Source organism: Xenopus laevis, chromosome 2S, assembly GCF_017654675.1.
Source record: "Xenopus laevis strain J_2021 chromosome 2S, Xenopus_laevis_v10.1, whole genome shotgun sequence".
Lineage (NCBI taxonomy): Eukaryota > Metazoa > Chordata > Amphibia > Anura > Pipidae > Xenopus > Xenopus laevis.
Window position 1 is genome coordinate 99379693 of NC_054374.1, and position 13234 is coordinate 99392926.

General features: G+C 33.4%; 1 protein-coding gene across 1 annotated transcript in view; it reads left to right on the top strand.

The window, feature by feature from the left end:
• dmd.1.S (dystrophin, gene 1 S homeolog) overlaps positions 1-13234 on the top strand; it is a 935293-nt gene that overhangs the window by 465975 nt on the left and 456084 nt on the right. The window contains exons 46-47 of the mRNA XM_041584187.1: positions 5192-5339; positions 7630-7779. Coding sequence (XP_041440121.1) covers positions 5192-5339; positions 7630-7779 — 298 coding nt within the window. The remainder of the gene's footprint in view (positions 1-5191; positions 5340-7629; positions 7780-13234) is intronic.

Sequence of the window (13234 nt, forward strand, 5' to 3'; positions counted from 1 at the left end):
AATACTTGCCCTTCACTAAAACTAAAATTATTTTAGTTTTTCTTTTAAACAGGTAAAACAAAAGTGGATCAAACACCACTTAGGAAAATGCTATATGGGTAGAGCTGTGTTTTAAAGCTTGGCCCCTGTAATATGCCAAATCAATCTATACATTATAAATTATATTAATCTTATTGTTCCTCCAGGTTACTCAAACCTAATGCAGCTGATGGTTCTATATAAACAGGTAAAACAAAAGTGGATCACACACCATTTCGTTTTCCGAAGTTGCCCAAAGTTTCCTCGTGAGGCAGACTTCAGGAGACATCAGAAAACAAAGCACTCTGGGTGCCATCCCACTGGCGATTTAGATTCTAGCCGGTGGGAAGGCTTTTTGGGGAGATTAGTCACCCGAAGAAGAGGTGATTTGTAGTGGGGTGACTAAGGGGGTTGTTTACTAAACTCTGAATGCAAAAATCACAAGAATTTGTGATTTTTTTTTATAAAATCGGACTTTTAAAAAATCACAAATTTTTCAGAATTTATTAAACCATGAGGATGGAAAAGTCTGAATCTGAAAATCAGGCATCTCAGACCTGTCGAGGTTGCATATAAGACAATGGGAGAAGTCCCAATGATTTTTTGACGTGCGCTTGGTTTCGTGCAATACCCCAAAGTTTTCTGAGTTTTTGGATAAAAGTTCCGAAAAAATCATGAAATTTGTGAAAATCGGATGCAAAAATCTGAAAAAATTGTGAAAATCAGATTTTTTTTCCCGCAAAGCAAATTTTCTGCAAAATGTAATAATAAATAAGCATAAAAAAACCAGAGCGGATTTGATTGGAGTTTGTAGCAGAAAACATTGAGATAAATTCGGACTTTGATAAATAACCCTCTTAATCTCCCCAAATCTTAGCGTGTGCCCTTACCCTTAAAGTGCTTTGAAATTGCAAAGAAGGGTGACACTTTGTCATAACTGTTTTTCAGTCTGGTCACACACACTTTTTCTTGGAACATACTGCCTAGCTTGTCCATTGTCCTTCAACACTAATACCTCAATAATTGGATATTTGTTACTTTCTGTTTGCAATATGAGCTGAACCTCTTCATATATATGAGGACGTTTTTAACCTTGTCATGTCTACAACTAATTCTTTAATTGTGGTCTTCAATCCACTCAACATGTACATCACTGCATTTTTCTATTTAATCTATACATTTGAAATATGTAATGCCTTTAATATTTACATTCAGCAATACCAATTACATCACAGTAGTCACGCAAAGCCCAGTCTTTTACACCTTTATCTTAAATCCTGATGCAAAATACTTATGTGTTCTGTACTTTACTATAATTATATTTAAACAGCTTTTTTGACTATAAAGCTATGCAAAACATTTTATTTACTTTTTTTTAATTAAAGAAAAGAAAAAGCAGTGAATAACCATGAACTTGCTTATTTGCAAGTTGTAGGGGAAAAAATGTCAATCATTCTCAATCAATCACCCAGCTCATTTAGCACCCTTGCCAAATGAGCAATATTTAAGGGGCATATTTATCAAAGGTCATGTTATAGAGTTTTCTTTACCTCAAATGACTTCAAAACTCAAATAGTATCTTATTTAAGAAAAAACTTGAATATCTAAAACTCAAACGAATATTACCGACCCAAAAAATGTGAATCGCATTCAAATCAAATTTGACTAAACTCAAAACTTGTTTTTTTCTCTGAAAAAAAAAACTCGAATGTCAGGAAGGTTATTAATATCTAACATCAAATGGGTCACTGGACCTCTGCCATTGACTTCTACATGAACTTGGCAGTTTTTAGGTGGCTAACTATCGAATTTGAGTTGTTCCCCGTGTCAAGGTATGATAAATGTCGAATACGAGTTTGGATTATTCCCAACTTGAATTTGTTTTTGACCAAAAATCCAACTCGAAAATTCAAATTCTAATTTACTATTTGAAACCTTAATAAATCTGCCCCTAAGTTTTACAATTATTCTGTATGTACTAGAAAATGGTAATATCGAAGCTCACACTTTCTGTAATATTTTTTTGTTATTACCAAATAACCATATTCATATTTAAGTGTGCATAATATCTGTAACATTTGAAGAATATAGTTAATATATATTAATGGATAGGGAGAGATTTTTGTTAGCTTCAGAATTATAGAGCATTTCATAAACTCTGGAAAGCACTAATAATTCTCAGCATTATAGTCATATCAATGCACAGTAAGTGACTAGCAAGACAAAAATTACAGTAGCTTGTATCTTTGTGATTGAGTGTTTTGCTGTATAAATCCCAACCACAATGCCAAATGACTATGGCCTAGTAGGAAAACAATCAGTTGAGGTTAAGCTGTCCATAGTTTGACCATAATCTGTAGCCAGCCGGTATTGCTGCAAAGACTCCTGCTCATTCTTGGACTGTTTTGTCACAGTTTGGAGGGCTGAGAAACCTTCTTCCACATATGGCAATACTTGGTAAATGTTTCTTGCCGGACAAATTATTTTAAATTGTTGTGATTGTTAAGCTTAAATACATTATAACAATATAGCTCTGTCTGATCAAATATGCATTTATTTAGGAATGTGTTTAACAGGTTTTTAATAATGTAGTTTGAAAATTAGAGCACACATTAATTTATATGATCATTACAAACCATGTAGGGTTTGCAGGGTTTTTTTATATAATACAAGCATATTTCGATATAACACAAAACCATTTTGCTGTATCCCAATGACATCTGTAGATATACACCAATATCTAAATTTTATAGCGTAAAATAACAGTAAGTTTTCATTTTGTCTAAGGTATGTATTAGATCCTGTGTTTGTTTACACTAACAAGTAATTATTCATGCAATGTATACTGGTGGCTAAATGTTTTATTAAAACACAAAACACATTTTATTCAGCTACCATAGTTCTCCTACATTCTTTATAAATAGCCACTGTATTAAAATTTTAAATCAAATTTGAAATTTGTATTTTGTGTTTAGAAGCATATTTGTTGGGCCAACTTCCTTCTTTCACATTTCATAGTATTTTAATATACCAAAAATATTGCTTAAAAACCTGCAGAGTAGAACAAATATTATCCTCCAGGTAACACCACAAAACAAACAGGCACAGATATAAAATACAGAGGGAAACAGAACTGCTCAAGTATGTAATAATGTGCTTTTTATGTGACACTGTTTAGGTAAAACACAATAAAAAGCTTGATGGGAATAACAATCTTAGATCCCATTATACATAGACACCAACAGTGGTTTCTGAAATTATGAATTAAATTCCTCTAGTGTTAAACTGTATCTACAGTATGGTTATTGTCTTTGGTAAAGAATGAGTTGCTTAAATTATGCTGCAGCAAAGGGGAGGGAGTTTTCACATCCATTAGTCCAGAATGGCACAGTTAAGAGTATTCAAATACCAATTATTTCCCAAATACCTGAGCAACCTGCATTTTATTATGATCACTGATAGATTTTTATGAGGTTTGTACCACCTGAATAAGTGAGAAATACAGTTTTTCCTGAATAATTGCACCACAAAATAAAACTGATTTACAGGAGAAAATGGATTGCTCATTCTAGGGTTAGAATGCAATTCCTTGTAAATATTGCTCTTTCTCTAATTTATTTTTTATTATTTTTCAGTTTTCCTCATTCTGTTTTCAAAAACTGTCTAGATGGTCTGCTTTTCAAGCATACACCTTAGTATGGTAGGAAGACCATTCCCATCCCATTATGCAGTCTAATAATATACAAAGAAAGAGTGTGTACTGCATAGAGAAAGAGAAATAGCTTCTGGCTACTGGTGAATGAGAATTTAATGAATCAAAAGCATGCCACCAGTTTTCCTTGCTGTACTACATTTAAAAATTAATATATTTGTAATTTCTGGCACACAAAACACCAAGGGGTAATTTATCAAGGTTCGAATTTGAATTTTTACCACAATTCAAATTTTTTTGCGCGAAAACTCACAAATACGATTATATTTTCAAAAACTCGAATGTCTGTTTAAGCAAATAAATCTCAAAAACTTGAATGTAAGAAAATCTGCATCTAAAAGCTGGTGAGTTCATGTAAAAATCAAGGGGTGTTCTCCTAGGCAAAATTCAAGCCATTTTTTTAATTTGAGTATTAATTCATGTTTTGAATTTGTAAACTCACAAATTTTAGTTTTTTAAGCCTATAAACTCGAAAAAGTTGAGTTTTTTTTTATGATTCTATTTGATCAAGTTTTTTACATTCTGATTTTTTCATAAATAAAATTCAAGGTTTTTTAAATTGTGAATTTATTCAAAGAAAAAAAACCCCACAAACCTCACAAATTAGATTTTTGATAAATAAGTAGTGATGGGCGAATCTGTCCCATTTTGCTTAGCTGAATAATATGCAAAATGGCAAAAAAATTGTGAAATGGTGAATTTTTTTTTTCATTTTTATACGCGCAACTATTTTGTCCAAATGCATGAAAGTCAATGGGTGTCCGAATAATTCTGACGCACAGCAATTTTTATGCGCATACCAATGACGCAAGAACAATTTTTTTGTTGCGGCACATTTTTCGCTGGTGAATATGCACCTCAGTTTTGCTAAAGTATTTGCTGGTGGCAAAACATGGAAATTCGGTGCGAATCCATGCCTGCCAAATTTATTCACCCATCATTCTAAATAAGCTCAAGTGAGGATATTTTTCAAAAACTGCAATCTAAAGAAACAGTTCAGAGAATGGATGCAATTGGCCTTATAGGTAGGCAATGTGCTCAATGTTAGAAATGCAAGGAATGCATTTATACAGTACCTCAAGATGTAGTATACCTAATGCCATAGTGCCTGGTATCTAGATGTATGGTGATGAAACAATCCAAGTACAAATAAAGCAGTAGATACTGGACTTGCTATTCAGCTAGGGAACTTGCCAGATTTATTCTGCCAGTGAAACCAGAAAGGTCAAAGTTTCAGCGGGATACTTCCTCCATGAAAAATCCTGAATTTTGAAAATTTTCCATTTTATCTAAGCAGATTCTTTAGTTCAACAGAGAAGTAGAGAAGCTTGAAATAAAAAGTCAAATCCAATTTATATTTTCCAATAATAGAACATATTGTCCATTATTTCCACAAAATTTGCACAAATGACAAATAATAATAAAAATTGTTTAATTGTTTCATTTTATAAATATTTATAGGTTAGAGGAAGAAAAGAAGACGTTATATGGATTACAAGAAGATTTAAACAAATTTGGCATTTGGTTAGAAGATGCAGAGGGCATTGCTAAACAGCCAACAGAACCTGGAAATGAATTGCAATTAAATGAGTTACTTGAAAAAGTAAAGGTAATGCTAGTATAATGTCTCCAAACCTTGACATTATAGAACTCTGTTCTAATCTTTATTTATATTCTGTGGTTGGCAATATCTGGGTTATGCATGAGCTTAAATAGATATGTCTTCAGTCTTTTCTCCTGCCATTCCTTATTCTTTTCTTTTTGTATCTGTTTATTGAGGTACTATATGTGTTGGAATACGATTTGGTTTGATTTTCAAGCAGTTTAAGAGCTACACCTGTGTTCTGTTTGTGGTTATTCCTTTGGCTGTTAAATTCATAACATCTGTGATAGAGAAGCATGTTATTATTTAACGTAAAGCATACTTCAGTAAATAAAATATTTTCCCTATAGCTATGTATTATATTCGTGCCTTATATCTTTAAGTTATCTATTAGCATGGATGTAAACATCTACAAAGAAACATTGACTGTAATTACTTGATTGAAATAATCCTTAACAACTTAGCATGCCTTATTATGTTATGATTCAAAAGCAACCTTTAAAGAGGTAGCTCATCTTTAAGTTAACGTTGGTATGTTGTAGAACATTTTTTTTTTATATTATAATTTTCTTGCATTACTCTTTAAAAGTGTCTTTCTATTTAGGACCTCTCCTGCTCCATTGTTTCAATTAGAGCACTGCCTTGTTGCTAGGGTAAAGTGCACCCCAGCAAATGAAGGCTTATTTCAAATTGTTTTAGAATATCACTGTTTACATCATACAGAAAAGCAATATAAATATGAATAACTTCTTCAATTCACGTGTTAAGGTTAATGTCAGACAAATGTTTGAAATAATAGCAAACCTGTGTGTGCCATGACACATGGATACCATTTCTAACACTACTAAGAGACATGGATGGTATCAGGTGGTGCTTCTGCCATTAGTATACTACATATACACTATATTTAGTGTTTAAGCTGAGTGGTTAAAAGGGAAAGATTCTAAAAGTATTACTAGTATGAAATCTATGCTTTAATATATGCTTTTATGTATCCAATAGCCAGAAACCATTTAACCAGAAAGCTCTGAATTAAGTAAATAATGCAAATTTTTCTAATGATTTTCATTCTCTCAAAAATAAAACTGTACTTTATGGTAACTAAGCTGCATAAATGGCATAAATCCTATTGGGTGTATTTAATGTTTAAATTATTTTTCGCAGACTTAAGGTATGATGAGGAAAGATCCATTATCTACAGAACCCACTAATCTACTAAAAAATGTTAATACGGGAAATACCCTTAAACATGCGTTTATTGCATCTTAATAAAAGTCAAGCCAATTTATTATGCTATTAAAGAAAAAAAAGCAAATCAATCACAAAAGAAAAATTGCTTTGTCTGTATAACTGTCAGGATTTACCAACGGAGTGTGGTTGGCAGGTGGGAGCCGAAATGTATGGTAACATTGTGACACCATGTTTGGTGTTAGAAGAACCAGAATATGGGAAATGTGCTCAGAATGATGTTTTATGGGTAACTAAAAACAGCTGGTGCAGGTGAGACAGAAGAAAAATGAGAAAGAGTATAATGTGAAGATAAGTCAATATAACAAACCAGAGGTCAGGGGCAAGCTGCAGGCTGATACAAATCCCCAAAAACAAGCGAAGGGTCAAAACCAGGAGATCAGATCAAATATGGGAGCAGGGACAAGGTATTAACAGGACTGCGGAACAAACAGGAACAGAGCAAATAAGGAACAGGGCAGATCAGGAACAAGGCATATCAAGAATCAGGAACAGGGCAGATCAGGAATCAGGAACAGGGCAGATCAGGAATCAGGAACAGGGCAAATCAGGAACACTAGAACAAAGGGGGCTAGAACACAGATATAGGTTAATGATCCAGCAATAGCTGGCAGGAAGGTAACAGTTTATATAGGGCCTTGATGATAAGATTACTGACACCTGGCCTTAATGAGATTAGGGGTGGAGACAAGGAATAGCAGTAGTCTTTTTGGACAGTCCGAAGTGTGAGCTCCAACTGCCTCCAGTGGCTCAGCAGGAGAGTGCACCATCCAGTAACATGCAGACCACCGATTGAATCCCCCAATAGTCTTGACAATAATAGATGCCATATTTGTATAGCAACCGTGGCTTTTATTTTAATCAGTTTAGCTGAGAAAACCAAACATATGCATTAGGGTAGTTTAGCAATTTCAGACATCACAAATGGTTTCATTAAATGAATAAGTGTATAAGAATATCTAGAATTGCAATTCATCTTCTGCAATGCTTTATGGTTTTCAATATGCCCTTTATAACATAAGCTTTAAATACAATTTTACTACTACAGTTTACAACAGAGGAGCTTCTGCCCCACAAAGAGTTCTTGAAACAGGTGAATGAAGCTGGAGGAACAGCATTAGGAAGTACAACAATAGCTCCAACGGAGAAGAAAAAAATTGAAAGTAGCTTAAAAGAGGCCAATCAGCGCTGGATAAAGGTTTGTATAAATACAGTAACATGCATGATCTTCTGTACAGTATATCTAAAAAAGATTACACTCTTTTGATAAAGGGAAATGTTTTGCTTTCTTTAATAAAATAAAATGTTAAATCATTATCTTACCATTTCAGAAAAATATATCTTTGTGATCCATTGTAATGCAGCAATTCATTTTATGTACAGTTGTATATAGAAAAGATGATGTATTAAGTATCAAATACTGTAGGCTTTGAGGTGCAAGTGGGCTTACAGAAAATAAGAATAAGCAATAACAAATGATAAGGGGTGAAAAGATCAAGCAGTGGAAAGGTCTGCAGTCTAGAGGCAACATGCATACAGGTCAGAATGCTGAGTTAAAAATACTGTAGCATATAAAGTACATGGCATTCATTTAATAGAAGTAGAAAAAGTATAATAGTATATTGAATTTGCAAATGTGCAATGGGATATGTTTGACAGATAAGTAAATTGGTAATATGTGTATGGAGAAAGATACCGAAAAATACTGAATCTAAGTACATTTATTGGTAATCCATTATCTGTAAACCTGTTATCCAGAAGGTTCAGAATTATTGGAAGGCCATCTCTCATGGATTCCATTTTAATCAATTAATTAACATTTTGTTGAATTCTTTCAGTTTTCTCTGTAATAATAAAACAGTACCTTGTACTTAATCCTAAAATATAGTTAATCCTTATTGGTGGCAAAACAATCCTATTTGATTTATTTAATATTTAACGCATATAACAGGTCCCATACCTGTATAACAATCACTTCGGGGAATATAATATGTTTCGTTAGTGTTAAAAACAATTGTGAATGTTTGCGACCAAGATTTTTCACTGATTTAAGACATCAAATACTTTCTCGTAAAGTTTGTGAACCAATGGCTTTTGCAAACATGTGCAGAGCATGTTATAAATTTGGCAATCACGTTTTTTGGGACAACATAGTTAACGAAACTCCATAGCAGGTGTAATTAACTCATGCTTAGCGATAATGAGCGATGTAATATTCACCAGTTAATAATTTTACAAGCAGCACTAAACATTCACAATAACACCTATTTAAACAACGCTTGAGATTTTAATTACATTCCCCCTTATGTCTATAGGGGTTATTTAAAAGTGTGAGTGCACAAATTTTGCCACAGTCAGTTGTGTGAAAAATCTCATTCACTTGCATGACGTGGTGCTCCTTGCAATTTTGTATAGTTTTACTATTGTAAAGAGCCGCTGAAAGTTGAGTGCAGTTTTACCTATTGATGGAAGGAATCCCATGAGCTACTGACACCTCTGGAGCAGGTGATAGCTCCTGAGTATCAGGCACCCAATGTCAATAACTGCATCAATTTGCAAAAAAACAATGGGGTATGCATGTCCCTCACATGCCAACTATACAGAATATTTTCAGTATAGTTGCCTATGGTTTGCATAGAAGCACAACGTTTGCTATTGTATTAGACATGTCTCCCCCTGGACATCTCAACCATGCATTATGGAAAAAAACATGGTGATTACATTCAAAATATCCCTTTTTACATTGCATCTTAAATGACCTATTTTAAATCATTAGGAATATGCAACTAGGCATGGTTTGTAGCTCATAGAAGTCAGTGGCACAAGGATGAGAGTCTCTAGACATAAATAACCTTATCTTAAATATAATCAGCACATTTAAAAATTTGCAGAACAGCGAGAAATTTTTAAAACGACTTTTTAAATTGCTTAGATTTGGTGCTATATATATTTAATTGCACATATTTAAAATATATAAAATATAGCATCTTCATTAAAATGGAAAAGCAGTGACTTTCTCAGCCCAATTTTGTAGTATTACTGGCTTATTACAGTGTTTTCATTGTGTTTCTGATTTCAGAGCTCATTCAGTTTGATTTTTATAGGTTAAATAGATAAAATTGAAAAGGTGACATCATTGGCAACTGTTCCTCTTTCCCTTGTTAATTTTTTATGAATTATACCTATTTCAAACATCTTTAAAAGACTAATAGTTAAATTGCTACAAATAACAGTTCAAAATTACATCATTTATTCATAAATGTCTGACATGAAGTTGAATATACGATAACTTTTCTTTTTATTTAATTTCTTTTTTATTGAGATTATAAAGATACAGATTTCACTTCTCCATTTTCTTTCTCCTTATTTCTAAAGACTTAACGTTCAAATACTGGAAATAGGCAATTTTCTGTGATGATATAGAGAACTTTCAAATATTCAAACTGCCTTTCAAATATTCAGAATTGTAAATGTAAAAAAATGTATGAATGGAAAACTGAATGGAATTAAAATACTCTATAAACCATAAATATAAACATTTATATATAATAAAAAGAAATATAAGAAACACTCTCTCCAAACAATTTACAGTGAAAAAAATGCACTTGCTCTCCAGTATATTACTCAATATTTCATTATAATCTTTATTGCATTTAATGTTTTGGTCTCTCTATACTGTTTTAGAACTGTTAAAATGTGGCTCCAGTGTAGGGTTAGACCTTTCCTCTTGTTGAACTCCAGACAGGTGGGTGTTGCAGCGACATCATGGAACTGCTGACATCAGGGGCATGACCACTAGGGATGTAGCGAACTGTTCGCCGGCGAACTTGTTCGCGCGAACTTCGACCGTTCGCGTCCGCCGAATGTTCGCGAACGTCGCGCGACGTTCGCATTTTGAGTTCGCGTTCGATTCGAATACAAATCGTTCGACCATTCGACCATTCGAATTCCTTCGACCACTAAAAATCAAACGATTTCCATTCGTTCGAACGATCGTAAGCATTCGATCGAATGAAAAGCATTCGATTGAATGCTTCGATCGTTCGATTCGAATGAAAATCGTTCGATCGAACGATTAAAATCCTTCGATCGTTCGAATCGAACGATTTTAGCGGGTGTTCGAAGTTCGCAAACTGTTCGCGAACGTTCGCATTTTTTGCCGGTGTTCGCGAACGGCGTTCGCGAACACCAAATCGGCAGTTCGCTACATCCCTAATGACCACTGACATCAGAGGCAGGACTAGTGATGTAGGAGGTGGGGCTATGACATAGCAATTGGCAACGGGAGTCTGTCTGCATATACTTTTTTGAAAAACAGAGCAGGCAGTTTTGACAAAGACAATCCCTTCAACAACAGTGCTGTCTGGTTCAAAACCTAACAGGTGGCAACCCTACTTCAGTGCAGAACTTACATGCTATAATAGTGAAAACAATGGCTAGAATCTTTTTACATGTGTTATTACAAAACCATTACTTTTGTTTTGTCGTTTATCTGAAGTGAGTTATCACACCCTTACACTTATAAATAGGAGAAAGAAAGAAAGAAAGAAAGAAAGAAAGAAAGAAAGAAAGAAAGAAAGAAAGAAAGAAAGAAAGAGAGTGTTTATGGAGGAATGTCCTATATGTCCTATATTTTCTAAAATGTGCTCCTTCCTTGTAGACACTAATCGGCATATATTTAAAATATCATTTACACTATGCATATTAATCATTTATAGTTTTTCTATCCAACTTTACTCTGAAACTTCATCATCTACAAAGCTACAGAATCTGCAATAAATTCAGTTTTTCCCTTCCACCTAAAATGGCACATAGCAGCATTTTAATGGCTTTCTTACCTGTTTTCTACTCTAAATGGATTGATAGATTAGACCTAGGGCCAGTGGACCAAGGAATAAGAGGTTTTCTGGAAAGGGTTTATTACTCTTTAATGTTATTCTTGCTATAGTGTCAACCAAGAAGTATGAGCTAGATTATCAGAAAGTAAGCTGGGTGCCAGAACAAGTTTCTCTTCATTTATTCTCCTCAGCCTTTAAGACATATACTTCATGCATCATAAGTTATGAGACATGCTTGATGGAGGCAATGCATTCATTCACTTTTTAATACATTGCCTTATATTGATTAGGGGTTTTCAAAACTTCTACTTATATTTTAACCATGAGTCTCAAAACTTTGACTCTTCAGCTGCTATGCCTTTTGTTTTTTACACTTCATGAAAGTTGCACAAGCAACTTAAGGCACAGTTTTCGTTACAAAAATGTTTTAGCTAAAGAAAATGTTATCACAAATCCATTTATTAAGAGACTTTGTCAAATTTAGTAAAAAAAAAAGTTTCATTATTTGTTTAGATAATTTCCATCCCTACAATTGACTGATGCACATTATTTTAATGGAATATTTAATTTTTTATTGTGACAATTAATGATCCCCCTGTTGTAGGTCTGAGTACTGTTTATAGATTTTATAGACCTGCATACTGTATGTCAAATTGGCCTAGTATAGTGTAGCAATATACTGTATCCATTAATGATAACATCTAGCAAAAGGCACACCTTAAGCCTAACTTGTAATATGACAATAGACCATAAATGTATAACAGGGGCTGTAATACAAATTGATAATGGAAATATACAATAAATGAATGCTTTGTGCAAACAATTTTACCTAAAATATTACTTATGCAATTTATTTTTTATATTTCCCCATTAGACTATTTGCAACTGGTATTCTGTTTTATATATTTTTTTTGTGACTTCAAATTATTTATTTTTTTTGAACTGCAAATCAATAGGATAGGTGTCTAGTAAACAGGCCTCTGTTAACAGATTTAAGGGGAGAAGTATCCTGATTTGAATACAAAGATCAGAAAATAAGCCAATATTAATACAAAAATCTATTCTGACAATCCATATGCTGCTTGTTGATCTCACCAATAGTGATGGGCAAATTTCTCTTGTTTCTGTTCACCAAAAATTTTTAAATTCCTGCAAAATTCGCAAAATGGCAAAAAAATTGCGAAACTTGAATTTTGATGCCAGCGTCACAATTTTTTGACACTGGCGACAATTCTGTTACCAGCGACAATTCTGATGCACATTAAAGTCAATGGGCATCTATTGTCACCGGCATCGGAATTGTCATCAGTGTTGGAATTGTCACCAGTGAATTTTCATGAATTTATTCGCTGCGGAGAAATGTGGAAATTTGCCATGAATTTGCGCCTGCGGAATAAATTCACCCATCACTACTCACCAACCATAGCAGGGAGGCAGTGATTTGCAATTTACTTTCAGAAGAGGCAAAACAAATACTAATCCCTAAAAAAAACCTAAAATTTGCAAAGCTACTTAGATTGCTCATATCTGCAGCATAGTATAGAACGTTACTACAGAATGCAGGTCTGTGTCTTACAATGCTAGATTTTGTGCTAGTGGTGCATTAATATTCTCTGGTTTATTAATCTGCATTTTTTATTTTGTTTTTTCATCCTACAGAGCAACTATTCTCATATTTTTTCTACTTCCTGTTTTAGACTTAGTACTTCAAACAGTAAAGTGTAGGAATGTTTGCAGTACTGTAAAATTAGATTAATAGTATAAAAATACTTCAAAAGGATTCAAATGAAAGACATATAAATACATATAAAGAGG